The sequence below is a fragment of the Biomphalaria glabrata genome, chromosome 11, assembly GCF_947242115.1.
Source record: "Biomphalaria glabrata chromosome 11, xgBioGlab47.1, whole genome shotgun sequence".
NCBI classification, from domain to species: Eukaryota; Metazoa; Mollusca; class Gastropoda; family Planorbidae; genus Biomphalaria; species Biomphalaria glabrata.
This window is the reverse complement of record NC_074721.1, coordinates 33,467,703-33,491,594: the sequence shown is the minus strand read 5'-3', so window position 1 is coordinate 33,491,594 and position 23,892 is coordinate 33,467,703. Positions and strand designations below refer to the sequence as shown.

At 37.7% G+C, this 23,892-nt stretch overlaps 1 protein-coding gene across 2 annotated transcripts in view; it reads left to right on the top strand.

The window, feature by feature from the left end:
* The first annotated feature begins 8,881 nt into the window (after window positions 1-8,881).
* The window catches only part of LOC106078551 (contactin-like), a 96,882-nt gene continuing 81,871 nt past the window's right edge, over window positions 8,882-23,892 (top strand). The window contains exons 1-2 of one of the 2 annotated variants that reach the window (XM_056005010.1): window positions 8,882-9,137; window positions 9,506-9,712. In XM_056005010.1, coding sequence (XP_055860985.1) covers window positions 9,649-9,712 — 64 coding nt within the window. In that variant the 5' untranslated portion in view covers window positions 8,882-9,137; window positions 9,506-9,648. Of the gene's footprint in view, window positions 9,310-9,505; window positions 9,713-23,892 lie in introns of both variants that reach the window. The other variant, XM_056005009.1, reaches the window with a different exon arrangement.

Sequence of the window (23,892 nt, the reverse complement as noted above, 5' to 3'; positions counted from 1 at the left end):
CAATCTTAAAGAGATACAACACATGTGTTGGTTCAATTAAAAAGTAAACACGCAAAATATGAAAATACTTTATTTAGAAAATATGGAACTATCCAAGGGGAAGAACTCCAAATTTACTATTATATATCTCAATAGAATAGAATTTATCTCCTTTTTCGATATAGAACAAAATAATTAATTAACATTAATTAATTAATTAATTGGTTGATCTTTTTATTGATTCAAGTTTAGTTAGGTAGCTTAACTGTGTGAAGTTTGTAAGTTACTATAACTAATTATGTTAAGTTTCAACTTGATCCGAGAATGGGTGTGAAGAGGATACCATGTAAAGGGGACAAAACTCCACTTATTTAGTCATATCTCTTAATACTGGATGATTAATTTCCTTTTTTATATCAAGCAAAATTATTAGTTATTATTATTTTTTAAAATTGATTCATATTTTGTTAGGTGCAATAAATAATTGTGTAAAAAGATTTAACCTGAGCCTAGAATGTGAATGGGAGAAAGTTTGTACGGGACGGACAGATTAAGCTGCCCATTTCCATTGTGTCCAATTGTGTTCTGGTTTATGTTTTTGCTCCTACAGTCTTTGAATATGTAATCTTAGAAATGAAAATACAATTAACAGCTGTTGGTTGTTGAAAACGTCCCGGGAGACTTAATAACAACCAGGTAGGGATCCCCTGACATGTCGTCTTAACCGACACAATAGCATGCCTTCTCCCGGGCCTTTCACTCACTGGCAAGAGGCAGCCATTGTTTCTTATAGATGATCGACCATTGTTGCATTCAGTGCTAGTGTTACATGGAGTCGTGAGAAACAACGTAGCTTGGAAGTGGAGATTTAGGGACAAAATGGGTTAATGAATGCAGTGTCAAAAAAAAAAATGTCAGAACTCGTGGCACGTATGTTTCTTGTTGACATTTATGAACCCCACGAGGATACAAATACTGCGATGGCATTGGTGTGCAGGCCATATAAAGGAAGAAAAAGCATAAGTGTATAAAAAAAAAATTGTTATATTAGACAACTATCTATAGTTATACGTAGCCGATTGGGGGGGGGGGTTGAAGCTCAAACCTTACCCCTAAAAAAAACAAATTCACACATTGACCAGTCGCTGGACTTCGTTAATAAAAATTAGCCAGAGAAAAACCAAAGCAAAATAAAGTTCCAAGTTCCATGAGCGTAGGCCTGGGGGGGGGGGGGGCGGTTTAGGGTTCAAGCTTCCACTAAAAGAAGGCCAACAAGCAAAATACACACAAAAAAATATTTTTTAAAGCTTATATTAATGTGTATCAACTAGTTTGAATCAGTTATGTAATTAAATTTATAATGGATCTAGACTAACAATAATAAACTTGTGCTTTTAGCGTTCTGAATACGCTATGATCCTTTCACTTCTCTGGAACAGTTGGAGAGGGGGAGAAAGAACGGGGTATCTGGGTGATCGCTTTTTAAATGCAGTTGTTTTTTTAAGGGAACAACCTGAATTCGAACTTGTGGGCTAAAGACTTCTCAGGCTTCTCAAACCAACGCGGTAACCACTCTGCTAGAGAAGAGTCTATGAACATAAACATATAAACCTGAGAAGGCAGCCTAATATAAAGAGGACAAAATCAGCGTATACCACTACTTCGGTCAAGTACTATTTCTTTCCCTTGTTTGAAATACCAAACAAAGTAATTTATTACCAACAGTTAATTAACTAATTGTGCAAAATTTCAGCTTGATCCGCTATTGGGTGTGGGAGAAATAACGTGCACAATCTTTTGGCCAGACAGACAGACAGACAGACAGAGTTGAAATAAACTTTGTAAAAAGACATTTCAAGCATTCATCTTTTATTTTTCAGTCTCTAGACTCAATAAAGTGCATTTAATATTTTAAATCAATTTTTTGTTTGTTTGCTAGAAGACTAGCAAGATATTTTGATGAAGACACCTTACAAAATGTATTTCTAAAATCAAACTAAAAATGTAATTGTTGCGTTGCGGCGAGGTTCAATCCAGGACCTATCTAGGGTATGACAACTTACCCCCCCCCCCCTTTTTCCCGAAAGAAAAAGAAAAAACAAACAACTGAATGGACAAGAACTTTTTTTTCCTCCTAGGTGTTTATGTTTTTTTTGTCCTATCAAATAACACTATACCTTGAGTATATATCTATTGTGCTGACACCTGCCTAAATCTGTTGAACATGTAAACAAATCCTACTAGACAAACTAGCCACACACAAAAAATGTGACAGAATACAGAGTGCAATCTTAAGCTTCCATTGTTTGAATCAGGATTGTCATTGAAAGGGAGGAAGTTGCTTCCGATGCTTACACCAAGGCCGGCCTTAAGTATTGGCAAATTAGGCAGCCTCCTAGGGCCTCCAATAGGACTCTAGCAATATTTATGAGAAGAAATAGTTAAATTTGTCCCCAATGTTATAGTTGGAGCCACTAGCCTGACTTCGTTGTTAATATTAGACTTTAGACTTAGGTCCTCCCGCACCGTTCGGCGCATTGGGCAGCAAGCTGTCTCCATATAGATCTGTCGTTGGCAATGTCTGAAGCCTCTTCCCACCGGGTGTCCACTGTTCTGAGATCCTCCATAAAGGTAAGTAAGTAATACGAGGATATCCCTGTTTGCGCTTTCCTTGTATTGGCCTCCATGTCATCGCAACTCTTGGTATACGTAGTTCATTTTGTCGTAGAACATGTCCCGCAAACCTCATGCGACGCTCTGTCACAACCTCACTAAGTGTTCGACTTCCAGTTCGGCAAAGGATTTTCTTTTTTGAGATCCGATCTGTGTAACTGACTCCCAAAATCCGTCTCAGCCATTTTTGTTGAGCCACATTTAGTCTTTTCTCAATTTTGACAGATGTCTTCCATGTCTCACATGCATATGTTGCAGTTGGAATGACGATTGTGTTGAGAAGGTGTATTTTTGTCTCGAGTCCAATGACTTGGCTTGTACAAATAGGCTGTAGCCTTTGGAAAATGTTCCCTGCCTTTCCTGTTCGGCACGCTACATCATGATAGGCACTCCCATCATTTGTTATGATGCTGCCAAGGTAAGTGAACTTGTCGTTGTAAATATATTGTGTTTTTTTTTCTCTTTTTTTAATTTTTCTAGTCTATTTGGGGCCACCAAATTCACTTCGCCTATTGCCTCCAATTATCTAAGGCCGGCCCTGCTTCCAGCTGCCACCCCCCACCCCACTAACAGAGTTATGTATTTTAAAAACCTAAGTGTACTGCTTATTCTTATCAAAGAGTAGGGGGACATAAAGGTGGATCTAAACCGCTGTATTTATTATCGGCCCTGAGATTGAGTTACGGTATAATTTTAAGTTCATTGAGATCATTAAGTAATTAACAAGCGGAATTTTTTTTAAAAAAAAAAAAAAAAGCTTATCTAATGGAAATAACCGCAGAAACGCTGCCAATTAACTCAATACTGCAGGAAAAATCTCCTTTTTTTACATAAAACAAGAGTAATTAATTACCACTAATTGATTAACTAATTGGTTAATATTTTTATGGATTCGCGCATTGTTGTCGACTACGTACAATAATTTTTAAAAATTCAACTTAATTCGAAAATGTAAAATGAAAGAAAGGCGCATAAAGAGAAATTACTCTACATATACAGCCACATCTTTGAATAATGATAATTTATTTCCCCTTTTTAATACCAAAGAGATACAAAAAATAAATGTGTTGAATTACAACTTGAATCCAAAATGGCTGTGAGAAATAATGTTTACTAAAAAAAATGTTATAGACAGACAGACAGACAGACAGTGTGATTAGATGCAAGTGCAACAAACATCAAGTGCATCAAATGTCAAAGGCAACAAATGTCAGGAAAGATTGGATTTTCAATAACTATTCTAGTTTTAGGGATGCAACCGTGACGGACGGAGGGATGGACGGAGAGACTACATAAAACTAATATCGACTATTTTGGGGACTCTTTAAAAAAGTTAAGTAAAGATTTCCTTTCAGACCTTGCGATCTACTGTGCAGATGATGTAAAAGGTCATCTGTTTCGATGGCCGACGGTTAACCCGGGTGTAATGTGGCCAGCACAACGACCAACCGCTTTAATTTCCCCAACTAGTTTCAGGTAACCATTCGAGTTGGGTGGACTCCAAGGCGCCCTTAAAATCCTGAAATAAAAAATACCAGTTCTCACCGAGATTCGAACCCTGAACGCAACGGTTTAAAAGCCAAGCGTTTTACCACTCTGCCACCACTCGTCCTCACCACTAAAATAAAAAAAAAAAAAATTAAGTTACTCCCTGTTTGTATAGAATTAATAAGACACGTTTCTTTTTCCCTTGAAGTTTCATTTCGTGGAAGAATGTGTGAATTATGTATGGCCTGGGAAGACGAAACATTAAGTAGAACATAAAAACTATGCATGTAGGTCATCTGGTCCACGATGATTATTTACCTGTAAACACAGCTGTTGTCATTAACGCCCTTTCCCAATCCCTTATCCCTTTTTTTTTTTCTGTCCGTCTGTCTGTCGCATTTTGTTTTGCTTCCTTCCTTGGTAGAAAGGCTAAGGATCGTTTCGAAGAACATGTTTTTCTAGCGCCAATTGAGCACTTTTCCGGAGATACGTTCCCTTCTCTCTGTCACTGCAAAAGTTACGTGGGATAACTATGGTCCGCGTGGCAGAAATAAAAGAGTTATCTTTCCATGAATTTTTCATCGTATGTTTGGGCCACGAAGAGAATTTTATATACTAGTCGACCGGTGGCGTGGCATACGCCGCTATTTTGCAGGGACGGTCTTAGGCCACTGCAACCTATGCGAATGAAGGATCCGCACTTTTATGGGACCCGCGCTAATTCAAGGTGTATATATTTTTAAATTAAACCATTTTATAACTTAAAACAGATTTCGCGCGCCCTCCTGTCGATTTACCAGGAGCTCCTGGAAATCTCCCGAAATTGCAAAATATACGAAAAAAGTCCTTAAAATATACGGAAATATATAAAACAAAATGTCATTTGGGGGGGGGGGGGTCATTCAATATTGAAAAAGCCAATCCTACGCGCTATTAATAAAAACGGCATTATGCATTAGCCGTCATTGTGGAATCAGGTAAAAGAAGCTTCTCGCGCCTCAAACTAATGAAGAATTACTTGAGGTCATTACTTGAGAATGAATAAAATGCAAATACGAATTTATTTACTAATACAAACTCTTAATTTTCACTTATTATCCGTATCCCTACCCAAACTTGGCCCAGCGAAATCCGTTACGCATAGGGCCCTACAATGGTGAAGTCTGGCCCTGCTATTTAGTGACTGGTGAAGACAGGGTAGATTACTTGTTCTCCCCCCCCCCGCCTTCTTTTTTCACCGCTAAAAATACGTGGGGTAACTCTAGCCCGATTTGCAGAAATAAAAGAGTGATCTTTCCATGACTTCTTTGTCACAATGGTTAAGTCTGGCCCTGCTATTTAGTGACGGGTAAATACTTGTTCTCTCACCCCACAGAAATAAAAGAGTGATCTTTCCTTTACTTTTTTTTGTCCAAACTGTTGAGCCATGAAGAAAATTATATATATATATATATATATATATATATATATATATATATATATATATATATATATATATATAGTCGACCGCTGTGGGCCCCGCACTTTCATAGGACCCGCACTTTCATAGGACCCGCACTTTCATAGGACCCGCACAAATTCAAGGTGTATAAATTATTAAATTTAACCATTTTATAATTTGAAACAGATTTCCCGCGCCCTCCTGTCGATTTACCAAGAGCTCCTGGAAATCTCCGAAAATGCAAAAGATACGAAAAAGTCCTTAAAATATACGGAATATATAGACAAAAATTGTCATTTTGGGGTGTCATTCAATATGGAAAACGCCTATCCTACGCGCGATAAATAATTTAAATCACTAGCGGATCCAGAACTTTGGAGTAAAGGGGGGGGGGTCGATTTTTTTTTTCCAAACCCTAACCCTAACGCCCAGTAAACCATAACCCTATGCATAAACGTGCGTACACCATATATACATTCACTTTTTGTACACGTTGAGCTCTAAACGTGACAGACGGACAGTTGACGGACAAGAAAAATAACCAAGCTATACCGGCTTTTCTTTTTTCTTTTTTTTTTCGTGGGGGGGGGGGGGGGGGTTACTCTTTAAAATTCTGCTATATTGAAATATAGATTATAGTTATTATTAGAAATCAATTTAAGGTTGGTGTTAATTACACAAAGAAGGACTTTGGTTCATCTCTAAGACTGTAATAATAAGGCTTGGGTTCGAGTCCGAAGACTAGTAAGGAGCGAAGTATTTCCCGTACAGCTAAATGTATTCCAGGGAGGCATCTTATCAGTGCATCAGGGATTATGAAGAGTCTGAATGCTTGGGAAACACATTCGGGTTAAGTAACAAAGAACTGGTATACTTAGTAGTAAGACTCAGAGGAAGCGGAAGGATGTTATGTGTTTACCCTAGTCAATAAACACCTGTATTTATTTCCTGTTAAACTGTGTTGTGTTGCTTGCCTTTTCGTTGAGTGCCTACCCTAGAGTTACAACAATATGTTAGGCGCTTTCGCGCTGTCTAATGCAGATAAGTCAAACGGAGGTAACACTCACATACCGAAATCCAATAACACAGTCGAAATGCTAACAATAGAAGTTAGTCGACGCTGATAGTGAATGTCGAACAAGACGTTTAATAATAACGAAGGGAACTGTCGAATGTCGTCAAACTAAATCTCTACGTTCCTAAAAAGCTTCCCTCTCTAAAGTCGTCAAGAGAAGTCTGTATATATTTGGGGTTGTTTTTTTTTTCGCTACTCCTTCTCAAAACCTCGTCTAGTTTTTACTAGTCGCGTCATTGTCTTTAAGTCAAAACTTTTCATAATCCATAACAATATAATAATAATAATAATAATAATAATCTTTATTGTCCTTAAGGAGATTTGTGTTACAATTTGTGCATTACACCAAACAAAACATTGTAGCTATACAAAACCAAAATGTTCATTCACACAAGACTCACTCATAATTTACAATGTGAAATAATTTCTTAGAATTTATTATTCTACATGGCTTATTTAGCTCTGTTTTTTTCGTAAGAGCGTTTTGTTCTATCGACCTTGATCTGTCATTTGCTACCCCCCCCCCAACCCTCTTTTACTTTCCACACCAAGACATTGTGATCTAGAGGACAGATCATGTATATGTTTCTGTGGCCCACGGCTAACCAGGGTGTCAAAGCGACCAATAAAAAAATACCTGTCTTCACTAGGATTCGAATCCGGGACTCTCCGGCTCAGAGGCCAAGCGCTTTACCACTCCCCCACGTATCTACTCAAGCAAGTAAACTCTCTTACATTCTATTGCGCAAACAGACACCTATAAAATGCACTCTCATAACACACATCCATACACATAAAGGAACACACCTACACACACACACATGTTCAGGCAAACATTCCCTTACATATAGACACACGTATGAGTACACCCATATACACACACAGGAACACACACACACAACAATTTTTACACACAAACACACACACACATGTGACATAAACATGCACACTAACACGCACTGACATGCAAACATGATGTCACCTCTCGCAGGAAAAATGACAGGGGCGAAGGGCTTGCCCCTTGACAATGTGTCATAGTACATTAACATCGCTGTAGGAAAAAAAAAACAATTTGTCAAGACGCACATAGCGTCTCTTCTATCGTCTTATCACTGATTCTATACAACAGTGTTCTTATCAAAAAGTCTCGACTCGTGCCTAGCTCTCAGTTTGTTTGTTTTGAAAGGATTGATTTAATTTGCGGTGTTTACAGATTTCCTTCCCCTCCCTGATATAATAGAAATTTAGAAATTTGTTTAATTATTATTATTATGTTAGAAACGAACGAGTAGTCATTCTCTGGCGCTGCCAGGGTCGAGTTTCGTTAAAGAGAAACAAAATTCAATGTAGCTCCTTTAACAGTTTCCACTGGGGAATTTCCTGGTGATGTGGCAGGTCTGCAGCAGTACCGCCCTCTGACAGGCAACGAGAATGTTCCTAAGAATGTTAAGGGCCTTGAAGATGTCTGTGAGGTCAGTTGTTATTATCCCCTCGGTTGATATAACAAAATTATTATTAATACTTGTGTAGAGTGGCTCTTCTAAGCTTCTGTAACATGCTCTATACTTATATGTGACCAGAGAGGGAGTAATCTGTCTTAATGAGCCTGGGAAAAAAACTGAGCTCGATTTGTAATCGGCTAATTAAACGATATCTCTCAATAATGTAGAAGTTATTTCTCTTATTCGATATCAAACAATATAATTATCTATCAACAATTTATTGACTAATTGCTTCACTTTTTTTTATGGATTCGTGTTTTGTCAACGGTAATGAATAATTGTGCAAAGTTGAGACTTCATTTAAGAATTGGTATGTGATAAATAACATGTACAAACTTTTTATCAGATAGACAGACAGATAGAATATCTAGTGAGTTGATATAAACTTTGTAAATAAAAAATAAATCGACCAGTAAACAATTCCTAGCCTATATTGTGTTTCAAGCTCTAGCCCATCTGTGCGGTGTCCAAACAGTTTTTTCCCCCGGCCACACAATCTGTGTGCTGGTTACGATTTTTTTTCCTTGATACGCTGTTTTGTTTATGTCATCTATTAATCCTCCCCCCCCCCCCACTCCAAAGGTCCTCCTCTTTCACTCTAACAACAGGTTACATTCGTAGCCGCCTCTTTTTTTTTTAAACCTTAGTCTCGACAGGTCAGTATAACCCGATGAACGGGGCGTGCGCGGTGGGGGGGGGGTTGCACGTTGGTGACTCTCTTGTCTTAAAGTCACAAACTTGTTAGTGTTTTCGTACTAACGATTCACCGAGTAGACTTAATAGACCAGCACTGACATACATCCTGGACAAATAGACTGCTCTTGTGGCGTAATTCTTCCTCTGACTGTTACGCTTACCATTGTGGTCATGTGTTTATCTTGACTTGTCACCGAATAGCATGCCATCTGTGCAGATTACGCGTTCAGGTGCACTGCGCTACTAAGTATTAGATCGACTTCTGATCGTTGATCCATTATTGGTTTGATTTTTCTCTCCCTTGCATGTTCATTTTCTGTTGTTGTTTTTTTAAACATTGATTGATTTGTCAAAAAATTAACTCTTTTAAATTTTTGACAGCATCCGTGAAATGTCGTGTAGTCGTATTGAGTGAAGATTTGAATTAGCTTATATACATACTGTGTGCACTGCAGGTAGTTCATATTCATATTGTGTGTAGATAAAGTTGTTATTATTCAATTTATGCATTTTAGATGAAGCTCTTTTTTGTTTATTTGCAAAAGCTAAACTTTCTCACGAAAAAAAATAGCAAAAAACCCAGTCAGATATATATAATTTCCGCTTTGCAATCTTAACGAAATAAATATATAAGTTTTTTATCTTTGAAAGCTTCAGTTCGTGAAACGGTCATATTGTAAGAGTTCACTTTTAGAACACTGATTTTCAAAAAGACACTGTGGATGTTAAAAGGAAGCCCATATAATTGTGTAACTTTATTTGATGTGATTCGTATTGAATTCTAAAAGTTAACCATGATGCTATTATACGGAGTACTGTGTTGGGTGTTTATACCAATGGAAGCACAGTTTATTTACGGTAAGTATACTCTTTTTTTTTTACACCCTTTCACTTCACCTATCCCCTAGTCTGCTGAACCGTTGGTGCACCATCCAAGATATGTAGACCAGCCATTCCTCTCTGTCTTTTGCCTTGGATAGAGCCCCCTTCAATGGCAGGCCCGTCCATTCCTTTATGCTGTCTTCCCGTCGCTTTGTCTGCCTGCCTCTTCTTCTTTTTCCTGGTACTGTTCAGTGAAGGAACGTCTTTGCAAGCCCCGAGGACCTTGTGATGTGGCCATAGAGTTTAATGTGGCGTTTCTGACAGTAGTTAGCAGGTCATCGTGGTGTCCAGTTACTGGACTAATCCTGTCTCTAATCTTCTCGTTTTATTATATTCTTTTTCCCCCTATTCAAAAACCTTTCTGTAGTGCAGTTTAGTTTAAGCATGGTCCATAAAGTTGTAGCCTTCTTGGAGTGGTACTAAGCCCCTGACAACTGGGTACGTGTGGCCCCTCTTCCTTCATGCCAACAGTCAGCTTTAGGGAGGGGAGAAGCGCGATAAAGAGAATCCTTTGCCACCGTCAGCCCATCGTATAAATAGTCGTGGCCCGCGCACTGTTAAGCGCCTTTAATGCCAAAAAAACACAAGGAGATCAAAATGTGACTACTACGACAAAGCAGCAGTTGAAAGAAAGGACTAAAGTCATGTTCGCATTTCCCCCCAAACCTCGGAGTCGAGCCTGTGTGGTGTATCCTTGATTGAAGATGGAATCAGTTCTCGCATATGTTCTCAATATTCAGGCATAACAATTATAGTTGAAGATGTTCTTGGCACATTAATCGAAATGTGTTTTTTGTTTGGAAATATAATATGGGCACCAAGGCTAACCCTCAAAGTGCAGGAAAAAGTTCATACGGACATGCAGGAAAAAGTGCATACGGACAAGCAGGAAAAAGATTCATATGGACATGCAGGAAAAAGATTCATATGGACATGCAGGAAAAAGATTCATATGGACATGCAGGAAAAAGATTCATATGGACATGCAGGAAAAAGTGCATACGGACAAGCAGGAAAAAGTGCATACGGACAAGCAGGAAAAAGATTCATATGGACAAGCAGGAAAAAGATTCATACGGACATGCAGGAAAAAGTGCATACGGACAAGCAGGAAAAAGATTCATATGGACATGCAGGAAAAAGATTCATATGGACATGCAGGAAAAAGATTCATATGGACATGCAGGAAAAAGATTCATATGGACATGCAGGAAAAAGATTCATATGGACATGCAGGAAAAAGATTCATATGGACATGCAGGAAAAAGTGCATACGGACAAGCAGGAAAAAGATTCATATGGACATGCAGGAAAAAGTTCATACGGACATGCAGGAAAAAGTTCATACGGACATGCAGGAAAAAGATTCATATGGACATGCAGGAAAAAGTTCATACGGACATGCAGGAAAAAGATTCATATGGACATGCAGGAAAAAGTTCATACAGACATGCAGGAAAAAGTTCATACGGACATGCAGGAAAAAGATTCATATGGACATGCAGGAAAAAGTTCATACGGACATGCAGGAAAAAGATTCATATGGACATGCAGGAAAAAGCTCATACAGACATGCAGGAAAAAGTTCATACGGACATGCAGGAAAAAGATTCATATGGACATGCAGGAAAAAGTTCATACGGACATGCAGGAAAAAGATTCATATGGACATGCAGGAAAAGGTTCATATGGACATGTCGAAAGGGACATTAAGTGAAATCCCCGCGGGGATACATAGTACTCGGTGGAGAAGAAACACATTTTCATTATTCTGTCACTATCCACCATACCAAGACTGATGGAGAGCTCTTCTGAAGGACGCGGGGCACACAGACCCGAAGGAAAATCCTTGCTGAAGTGGGGCGAAAACAACAAAAAGTAAAGCTTGAATGAATGACTTCTTAAAAGCAACATTTCTTTTAGTGCTATGATTCTTCTTCCACTCTTCTACCTCTTCCCCCCCCCCAACGGTTCCATAAAATTGTTTTTGCCGGAAATGATAATGGATATAAGCTCTTCACTGCCCGTAAAAAGCTTCCACTGGCATGCGTTTGAAATAGCCTCTGACAACCGGTCCATCTGTTGGCCTTTACGTATGGCTCTGCAATTTAGTCTGGCGGAACTGTTATCACTAACAGAAGTGGCAAAGGCGAGCAACTGGCTGCTACACTAAAGTAGCCTTCAGGCAACAAGGGCCCGTTACCCTTGGTTGGCTAGCCTTCTGGGAGAAGGAAAAATCTGAATCAAAACCTCCGCTGCTTTGCGGCTATACAGAAACATCATGGAAAAGGCTTCGGGAGTCAAAGCTGAGGGAAAATTCAAGAGCCGGCAATCCTTAGGCAGCTTGCTGCACACAGTGCTACACTCTGGCAGAACCTGCGACGTCTATCATGACCCCCAAACAATTGCCGTACACTTTGGAGGTTGGATACATCAGCTGTGTGGAGAGAGCTAATGCCCAAGCATTCAACTCATTTTATCAGATTGTCACTTTGCGACTAAGACTAAGACTAAGACTGCTTTATTGATCCTTACGGAAATTTGTTGTGATTACAAGGACTCGTTTCTCATATAAAGACAACACAACAGAAAAATACACATAAATACAACAGACAACATAAAGAGTTCTGAACAAGGTCATATGACCCTCCCCCCCCCCCAACTGTGCAAATGAAAGGCACCTGAGTGGCTGCCCAGTGCCCCGCGTATGATTGCAGGAGAAGCTGGGCACAAGTAAAAAATGGTTCCCCGCAACTCACCCACGCGTCCTTCTCCACCACCAAACAGGCAAGATTTGAAAATGTATACCATCATCTGTTGTTCTTACTTTCTGCTTGACTTATCCTCATAATAAATCTGTATAACAAGTGCGCATTACATTAGTTATCCTAATAAATGTCTCCTCAATGTAAACCTTAGATTTCGGATTCTACAAGTTATTCTAATAAATGTCCCCTCAGTTAAAACTTACTATCGATCTTTACCTTTTTCAAACCGAGTCGTAAACGTGTCAATTTTTTTTAAAATCTGTAAAGACAGCATTAATAATGACAGCACTAGCCTCCATTTTTTTATGACCTACTTGATTTTTTAAAAAGATCTATATGTAGCATGTTTTAAGGCTACCGTCAGTTTAAGCATCCCTGGTGAGGGAATGCTGTTGTTGTGTTTATGCTAACAGTGTGTCTTTCTGTCAGTCTCGCTAGTTCTCCAAAACTGAAAGCCTTATTGAAAAAAAAATGAAATTCGATTTTAACATTGTTCTTAGCATTTTAATAAGCGCAAATGTTTAATTAAATTTATTATGATCTCATTATTTTCATAATTAAGTATGCACATAGGTATACACTATTTTTAAGACAAGTTCTAAAAAGTCATTTTATGCTAACACTACCTCATCTTCCAAGCTACTAGTACATTTAGAAATGCAATTACAGTATCATCTTAATTAAGCTAATAAAAATGCAACTGTACCGAAAAAGTTCGCTTCCTTTTTTTTAAAAATTAAGTATAATATTTATGCACATAAGTATTAATCAATTCTAAAACACAATTAAAAAAAATAATAAAAGTTCTTTAACAGCTATATGGAAATGTGACGGTAGCAGAGGACACTACGCAGATTTAAATTTATAGATTGACATATATACAAACACACAACTCTAATGGTTACCTGACTGTAGTCGGGGAAAGTAAAGACGTTTGGTCGTTGTGCTGGCCACATGATACCCTGTCCGTTAAGCATTGGTCATAGAAACGTCTTCCTCTGCCCTATAGATCGCAAGCACCCATCACGAGCCATGTGATCGTCATTAAATGTAATTGCGTTCCTACTCCCACTGATATGACAGCGCCCTGCGCCATACCAGGGCGAGTAACTTGTCATGCTCTTGATGACATTTGTCATGACAGAGCGGGAGAGGACGTGACATCCGGATGTACTATGGTGAATGGTAATGCGCACAGACCTATATAATAAATATAGCCCAGCTCTGTGGTAATGCGTTTTATTTTTCTAGCACCATGTGACCGAGCCTCGCTCGGATGAATAATTTGTTAAGGAAGGATATATATACCCGAAGTCATTTTGGGAATATTTTTGCACTTATGAAAATGAACGATCGGGTAAAGACTATCAATCTGAAGAGTTGCTTTTTCGTTCTGTTAATTCTCAATGTAATTGTACATGGCAATTAGAATAGAAAGTCTCTTAAGTCCTCCTACAGTCTAGACAAACCACAACTCACATCGTGTCGCTTTGCAATGCATCTTTTGCGTAATACTATTGGGCTATTATTGACTTGGAAGAAAGTCCTTGCAGTGTAACTTCTAAAATGGTTACGTGCTGACATTTAATATTGCAATTATTATACTCATTATGGCTTTAGTTCGAAGCATCAAGATGCATCAAGTGATGCAAAATCTCTACATGTAGCAAAGCAAAATAGCGCATTTTTTCCTAAGAGACTTAAAAACATCGCGTCAGTATTCTAAAGAAGTGTTATTGTGGAGCATCTCTGTTACGCCGACCACCTTTCAGATCACTAAAAAAAATGATTGCCCCATCCGGGATAAGTGCTCTGCCCAGCATGACTGTCGGACTATAAGAAGTTTATACTATTTTGCAAGAATATCGCTGTTTGTAGTGCGGTCTTGCAACCGTATGTCCAAGATGGTGTGCAAACATCTTTGGTGAAGGCGTTCAAGAAGTCTTAGTTGCTTTCTATAAAGTACTCATGTCTCAGATCCACAAAGAGAGAACCACTGCTTGGTAGACACTGATTTTTGTAGACAAGCGCCAAACTCTCGCTAGAAGACGTCCAAACGAACGACTATCCCTGATCACATATCAACAATCCCTTTAAAGCAATGCGTCATTTGATACTATGCTTCCCAGATATTTGAAGTTATCTACCACGTTAAGGGATGTCTATGCGCGGTGATCTTTGGGGCTGAGTAGGTTTTATTGGGTGACTTCTGGAACATGACTTCCGCTTTACCGAGGTTTATAGGTAAACCATAGGAGGCGGCAGCGTAATGAAAATTCGTTGACCACGATCTGGATTTCATCAGGGCCGGCCTTAAACCACTGCAACCTATGCAGCCGCAGTGGGCCCTGAAGTTTCATAAGCCCCGCGCTAATTCTAGGTGTAAATGGTTAGATTAAACCATTTTAACTTATAATAGGGTTCCCGTGGTTTCCTTGTTTTCAAGGAGCTCCTGAAAATCTTCTGAAACTCATAAAAATGTGTTTAAAATAGGCAATCCATTTCACATAGGGCCCCGCAAATGTTACGGCCGGCCCTGGGTATCATGTTCATGTGTGCAAGTAAGGCATAGATAAGCTTTGTTATGACCAATTCCTATGTTTTGGTATGGGACAGTAGACTTTGAAGCTTGAACACATTGCAATAATTCACTAGCAAAATAATAACAAAATAAAAGCTACCTACGGGTGTACGCAATTAAAGTGTAAACAATTTATAAAGCCTTTAAAAAACGATAACTAATCAAGCATCAACAAATTTAATTCATTTTTTTCCCATAGTTTCATAATAGATCAATCTATAAAAAGTTGATGCGCAAATGTTTAATTAGGCCAATTGAATCATTAAAACTTTTTCTTGTTTGCGAAGAAATGTCTTAGTGTACTGCTGTGAGCCTAGTGACGTAAGCGGTGTCAAGTTTTTTTTTTCCTATGACGTCATAAAACATGCTAGCCAAAATTAATTTTTCGATAATGAAACATTTTCAAACGTTATAACGGTCGACCTCGAGTTTTCCCGATCTGTCCTATGAGTTGAGATTTTTTTTCTCATTAATATACACATAACATACCTTGACATTGTAATTGTTAGAGCCGTTTTCGAAATAAAATTATATAATGATGGGCAAAAGTTAACTAAAAAGCTAGAAACTTTTAGATTAACTGAAAAAAAAATTAGTTAAGGCCATTGTTTAACTAGCAAAAAAAAGTTTAGTTAAAATCGTAGTTTAATTAATTTTTTTTTAGTTACTAACTAAAAAGTTTAATTAAAATTTGTAAAACTTTTCAACATGTGGTCAGGGTTGAAATGATGCACATCGCTGTATTCTGGTCATGTGATATCAACAACTTTGAGTATCAAAAAAATGATGCAGTTAACAACAATTTAGTCAGTCTACATCTGAAGAGGGTTAAGTAAGATGCTGGTAGAAGTTATGGGAGTAAATATTTGCAACTGAAAGTAGCAGTATTATAAAATGTTAAACATTTTTTTGCCAAAAGCTTCTATAGCTATGCAATATTATGAATGAGGTTGTTCCGAATTTTTTTGTGAGCCACGTGGAGGTGTTTAATTTCTGTTTCTAGTGGGAATCTGATTAGTGGGTTAGGTCAATATTTAGTGGTTTTAATCAATTCATTTGCAGCAAACAATATTTTGTTAACTGCATTAACATCAAGTACACTCTTTTATAGTCTTAAGACTTATTATTGAGATCCATTAAGTCTAAATCAACAGCTAGGCCTATATAGACCTAAAAGCATTAGGGTAACCAACTCTAAAAAAAAATCTTAATCCACACCCTCTCTGACCATAAAGTAAATAGACTGTGCCCAACTGATTTTAACAACCTGGTCAGCTAGACATACACATGACCACATGTAGGCCTAGTGTACTGTACGTGTGTAGTCGATAATACTGTAAGACTATATACCCTGCTTTAAGCTTTATGCAATAATGTTTGCTTAATGTGGAGTGGTCAGACAAGAAAATAACACACTGGCGTGGCTAGTCAAGCATGTTCGTAGATATATCTTTACACTAAAATAGTTACCCACCCTCCCTGCCATGAAAGTAAATAGACAGTGTGTCCGACCGATTTAACAACCTGGCCAGATAGACGTACACGTGTAGGCCTATATAGTGTACTGAGTGTGCAGTCCATAATGATAAGATCACCCTGTTTTTTCCCCTTGCGCGTTTAACGGTTATGTAATAGTGTTAGTTGTATTTTTAGTGGTCAGACAAGAAAATAGCACATCGGCATGGTTAGTCAAGCATGTATTTTACACTATAAAATAGTTATACAGGTCAAATGTTTTAAAAACTCCAACTATTTCGTTTCTATTTCTTTGGATAGTAGATCTAAATTTGAAATTCTAAATCTGTTATTTAATGAGATTTTAAGCTTTACCAGTATAAGTAGGATTTTCCGTTATATAATATGTTAATATACTTTTAAAAAAAAAGAGTACCATTATTTTCTAAAGGTTTTAATACAAGGCAAAAATACAAGCACACATATTTATTTAGACATTTTATTATTTTATTGTGCATTAACGTTTATGTAAGAAACATATTCCTCATTACTGATTTTATTATGTATAAATATTTCTACAATGTTAAAAGAATAAGATCGAACCGTAGGCATACAGTTGCATGATTATATCTATATAGGTCTAGTTCGACCCTGCCCCCCCCCCAAAAAAAAAAAAAAGTTATGAAAAGTTTGTTATAGTTTAATTAACTTTCTTTAGTTTAGTTTAACTATCTTTTGAAATTCATGATCAACTAATAGTCTAACTACTTTATTTTAGTTGAAAACTAGTTTTATTTTAACTTTTAAAAGTTAGTTTAGTTCCCATCACTATATATATATATATATATATCATGGGCGTAGCCAGGGGGGGGGGTTCTTGGGGTTCAAACCCCCCCCCCCCCCCGAAATGAGGGGGGGGGGACGGAATTAAGTGACTGATTTTTGCTTTCATTTTGTTTATTTTAGGTGAGATTTTAATACTAAATCATCACTTACCACAGCACAGCCGAGGCAGTTTTGAGTTAAAAACCCTCTACCAGGGGGTTTTGAGTTTAAATCCCCCTACCGGGGGGTTTTGAGATTTTAAAAACCCCTATCAGGGGGTTTTGAGATACAAATCCCTCTACCAGGGGGCTTTAAGTTTAAAACCCCCTACAGGGGTTTTTGAATTTTAACCCCCCTACCAGAGGTTTTTGCAGTTAAATCCCCCTCTTCTATAAAACAAAACAAAAAAAAATGCAAACAACAATCTCCAAATTCCAACAGCACAGTTGAGGAAGATTTTGATTTTAAAACCCCATCCAAAATTTACGATAACCACATCTTCAATATAAAAAAAGCAAATTACACACTCAAAATTCTATGAGCGTAGCCAAAGGGGTTTTGAGTTTAACCCCCCTCCCCCTTCCAGTTGGGGTTTGAAGCTAAAAAGTACCTCTTCAATATATAAAAAAAGCAAATTACACACTATAAAATCTATGAGCGTAGCCAAAGGGGGTTTTGAGTTTAAATCCCCCTCCTCTAGATGAATTTTTCTTTAAAGTTTAAAACCCCTCCAGATGGTTTTGAGTTTAAAATTCCCCTACAGAGCGTTTAGAGTTGAAAACCTCTCTCTTCAATATTATTTTAAAGCAAACTACAGTCACCAAATTCTATGATCGTAGCTAAATGGGGTTTTGAATTAAAAACAAAACAAAAAAAAACTCCAGAGATTTCTTAGTTTAAAACCCCTCAACAGATGATTTGACGAAAAAACTTTCCTTGTCGATATAAAATCTAAGCGAAATACAGGCATGTAATTCCAAGAGCGTAGTCAAGAAAGGTTACAAATTTCTACCAGTGGCTTGGGCTCCATTAATTAAGTGTGAATAGTCTTCTGCCGAAATTGAAAATCATTAAATGTGTCTCAACAAAGATGGCTAAGACAGATTTTAAGAGTCAGTCATAGAGATCGGGTCTAAATCAAAGAAATCATATGCCGAACTGGGAGTCGAATCCTTAGTAAGGTTGTGACAGAGCGTCGCATGAGGTTTTGCGGGACATGTTTTCCGACAAAATGAATTACGCAAAATAAGAGTTGCGGAAAAAAACTTGCCGGAAAATGCGCCGAACGGCGCGAGAAGGTCTAAGTCAGTAAGAATAGCACATTAGGTTTTTGAAATAAAACTTTTTAATAGCAAGATAATGCACTGTAGATACCTCAGAATATGCATTTTGTTGGCTTTCAATACCAGAAATAGTGCTCGGCGGCGGGGCTTCGCCCCGCGCTGGGGGAGCGCTGCGAACTCCCCCAGATCCCCTTGCTAGCAAGGGCGGGGAGTCTACAATAAACAATAAACGTCTTCCGAAAGGGTCAGAATGTAATAAAGATTAATTATGTACACACACACACACACATACATATTTTTTTTTCGCGGGGGGGGGAGGGGAGGATGGGGGGGGGGGGGGATTTTCCCCCCCCCCCCCGAAACCCTCCCCGAAAAAAAATCCTGGCTACGCCCATGATATATATATATATATATATATATATAGAGAGAGAGAGAGAGAGAGAGAGAGAGAGAGAGAGAAGAGAGAGAGAGAGAGAGAGAAAGAGAGAGAGAGAGAGAGAGAGAGAGAGAAGAGAGAGAGAGAGAGAGAAAGAGAGAGAGAGAGAGAGAGAGTATAGGATTGTTAAAAAGTCGAGTTTCAACCATTCTTGACATTACTAAGTTACGCGATTTGATTACTTTCATTACATTCTAAATTTCGATAATTAATTTTACCACGAAATCACGCAGATGGCATTGTTACAAATCAAAGCTGGTAGAAAAGTTTGTTAAATAAACTTTTTTAAAATTTGCAAATGTGCGTGATCGCAGTGTCCCTAATATATTTTTCTATTTAGTTTTATTTCCCTTTTTTAAATAAAAAAAATTCATTGACTAATTAATTAACTACTTGTTTAATTTTTTGATTGATTCACGTGTTGTCAATGACAATGAATTATTGTGCAAAGTTTCAACTTGATCCGAGAATGGGAAGTGGGAGAAATAAAACGTGAAGAAGAATCCTGCCAGACAGACAAAAAGACAGAGTGACTTCTTCTCAGCTTTGTAAATCCTATAGTCTTTCTCATTATGAAAATCGGCTAACATTTTGTTTTACCGAGATTTAAAGTTATTTATAACCTTACTGTACTAAGCTAAGTAAAGTACATTTACCTTTTCAGACTTTCTGGTGTATAGGGCAGATGATCTAAAGGTCATCTGACTCTGTGGTCTACGGTTAACGAGGGTGTCATGTGGCCAACACAACGACCAACCACCTTAACTTTTCCCCAACTTGTGACAGGTACCCATTAGAGCTGGGTGGACTCCATTAGAGCTGAGTGGACTCAGAAGCGTCCAAAGATCCCGAAATTAAAAGTCTTTATCAAGATTTGAACTCGGGACCTCAGTACGCATGCCAAATGCTGCACTTAATATCTTTGCTACAAATTTTATATGTTTCTTATTTCTTGGTGCCAGTTTTTTGACAGCACTCGGACACATGCAACTTTAACCATGGAGCTTTTGTTGTTAAGTGTCTGTTGTCTGTTCTAGTCGAAAGATCCAAACATTCCCCACAGAACGTATCCTTAGTCTATCATTCCAATGTTATTATTTGTATTACATAACACAATAGGTCATTCATCGCTCAGAAAAACAAAAGAAAGAAAGCGTATGCTGCAGTTTTCTTTGAATAAAAAAATTAATATACATTTTTTAAAAATCAATTCTAATATAGTAAATTCAGCATTGATATTTTGTAATTGGAAAATAAAGGACAACGATACCAAAGCATACCAACTGAGCCCGCTAGATTGGCAAGACGATCTATTAACCTAGCGAACCAACCATGCGAATACTTGAAAATTTTAATGAAAATAAACAGTTGTAATGTTTACTTTTGCTTTATACCATGTTCCAGATTTTAACAACCTGTAAGACAAATTTCCTTACGGACAATAAAGATTATAAGAATAATAGTTTTTATTATTATTATTATTATTATTATTATTATTAAGTCTTGAGCTAATGGTAGAACTGAAAAAATAACCGAAAATTGGAAGTTGCTAATTGTTTGTAAACACGATTCTAGCTTGACAGTAATTTTATGACTCAAAACACGAATCATTTTACATTAACACTATTTTACATTCACACTATTTTACATTCACACTATTTTACATATATTACAACCATTTTATATTCACACATTTTACATTTGCATAGATTTACATTCACACTATTTTACATACACCATATTTTACAACACATTTTACATATATTATAACCATTTTACACACACACTATTATTGTACATTCACACCATTTTACATACACACTATTTTACATTCACCATATTTTACATTTACAATATTTCACATTTAAACCATTCTACATTCACACAATTTTATATTTACCATATTTCAGATACTTTCACACCAATTTACTCCCACACCAATTATATATTCACACTATTTGAGTTTTTGGACCAACTTGAAACCCCCACATCTCTCACCATCTATGAAGAAAGTGTTTGGTGATAGTTTGAACTGCAATGAAACGTAACAATGAAAAAAAGTCACTTCCTGGCGTTCCTGTTTAAATCTCAGCTCATTTACTGACATTTACACATAAACTACTGAAATTGTGTATATCAAATGGTTTACTTGTCTTTTCAGTCAACCCATTTCATGTGTTATTGTAATATAAGGGTTTTTTGATGTTTGTGTCCTGGTATAAAGGATAAGAAATGTGCTGTTATCTAAAGGTTTTACGATTGTTGTTGTTGTTTTTTTACTGATATCTATTGTTTCCTCCAAATCCACTAATCATACTTTGATTTGAAGTTTGTTTCAACTTTTAAAAAAATTAAAATTTATAAAAGTAGCGTTAAAAATTCACTCCCCCCCCCCCACCCCAAACAAACAAAATAAACTACACTAAATATATCAAAAAAATTTTTTTTACAGACTTTGACCCCAGACACTTTGTAGATAGTAAATATACTTGTGTCTGTTCCAGACCAGCTACTTTAAGTCGTGTCAAACTTTGTCCAAGAAGAGGTTATACAAACTTATTAGCTCGCACAATTGTGTTTGAAGGCCGTGTCAGATAAGAGCTGAAGATAAGAGCTGCATGAGTGAACCAGCAGACCTACAGGTCACCAGCAAGTCACATGACGCCTGCTGTTGTTTTGTTCTCATTTTCTAGAATCTTTGAACACGAAGTTACGAATTTTGAATTATACTAGTCGACCCCCTGCGTAGAATACGCCGCTAATTTGCAGGGCTGGACTTAGGACCCGTGTTAATTCTAGGAATAAATTATTAAATTAAGCCATTTTATAACTTATAACAGATTTCCCAGGGCCTCCCTCCTGATTTACCAGTAACTCCTGGAAATCTCCTGAAATTGGACAATATACCAAAAAGTCATGGAAATCTCCGGAAATAAATAAAATCTTTTGAAAATTCATACAAATCTCCTGAAATATATACAGAAAAAATTGTCATTTTGGGGTGTCATTCAATATGAAAAAAGCTAGTCCTACGCGCGATAAAAAAAACGGCATTATGCAATACACGTAATTGTGGAATCTGGTGAAAGAAGCTTCTCGCGCTTTAAACGAATAAAGAATTACTTGAGGTCAACAATTCTCAAAGATAGATTGAAACATTCAGTGATTCTTGCTACTGAGCGTGATCTATGTAGGAAATAGAATTATCATGATATACTGTATGACTTCGATACACGCAAGGCTCGTAAAGTAATTCTGTACGAAGTAAGGAATGAATAAAATACAAAGACAAATTTATTTTCTAGTACAAACTCTTAATTTTCACTTTTTATCGTATCTCTACCAAAACTTAACCCCGGCCCTTCTTTTTATTGACGGGTGAATACAGAGTAGATTACTTGTTCCCCCCCCCCTTTTTTTGAAACTCATTATCTGCGTTGGATAACTTGCAGAATTAAAAGACTGATATTTCCATTACTTCTTGGTGGTGTCCAGAATGTTGAGCCATGAAGAGAATTGTATTATATAAATACACTTATATACATATATATTATGTGTCTGCATATTTTCCTGCAGTCATGATCGTATAAACATCACTGACATAAATGTGAGACATACACACTGGAAGCCATGTCCCTTTAGTAGGCCTACCTGAAATATTGTTGAGGTCAATATTATTGGACAGTACAAGGTGGTGCATAACCATTAACATAAATCTGGCGAAATATAAGTGTGTCAAATCACTGGGCTATCACACTGACTTCCCAGTATTCAACTATGGCAAAATATCGTGATTTGTATTCAAGGGTGCGGTGGCTCAGTGGCTGAGTGGTTAAGGACTTGGTTTCCGAACCTGGGATCCTGGGTTCGAATCTCAATGAAGACTGTGATTCTTAGGACGCCCCTGAGTTCACCCAACTCTAATGGGTACCTGACTTTAGTTGGAGAACGCAACGACGGTTGGTCGTTGTGCTGGCCACATGACACCCTGCTCTTTAACCGTTGGCCACAGAAACAGATGACCTTAACATCATCTGCCCTAAATATCGCAAGGTCTGAAATGGGAACTTTACTTTTATTCAGGACTGAGGAACTGGTCTAGACACTCTTAACATCATCTGCCCTATAGATCGCAAGGTCTGAAAGGGGAACTTTACTTTTATTCAGGGCTGAGGAACTGGTCTAGACACTCTTAACATCATCTGCCCTAAATATCGCAAGGTCTGAAAGGGGAACTTTACTTTTATTCAGGGCTGAGGAACTGGTCTAGGCACTCTTAACATCATCTGCCCTATAGATCGCAAGGTCTGAAAGGGGAACTTTACTTTTATTCAGGGCTGAGGAACTGGTCTAGGCACTCTTAACATCATCTGCCCTATAGATCGCAAGGTCTGAAAGGGGAACTTTACTTTTATTCAGGGCTGAGGAACTGGTCTAGGCACTCTTAACATCATCTGCCCTAAATATCGCAAGGTCTGAAAGGGGAACTTTACTTTTATTCAGGGCTGAGGAACTGGTCTAGGCACTCTTAACATCATCTGCCCTATAGATCGCAAGGTCTGAAAGGGGAACTTTACTTTTATTCAGGGCTGAGGAACTGGTCTAGGCACTCTTAACATCATCTGCCCTAAATATCGCAAGGTCTGAAAGGGGAACTTTACTTTTATTCAGGGCTGAGGAACTGGTCTAGACACTCTTAACATCATCTGCCCTATAGATCGCAAGGTCTGAAAGGGGAACTTTACTTTTATTCAGGGCTGAGGAACTGGTCTAGGCACTCTTAACATCATCTGCCCTAAATATCGCAA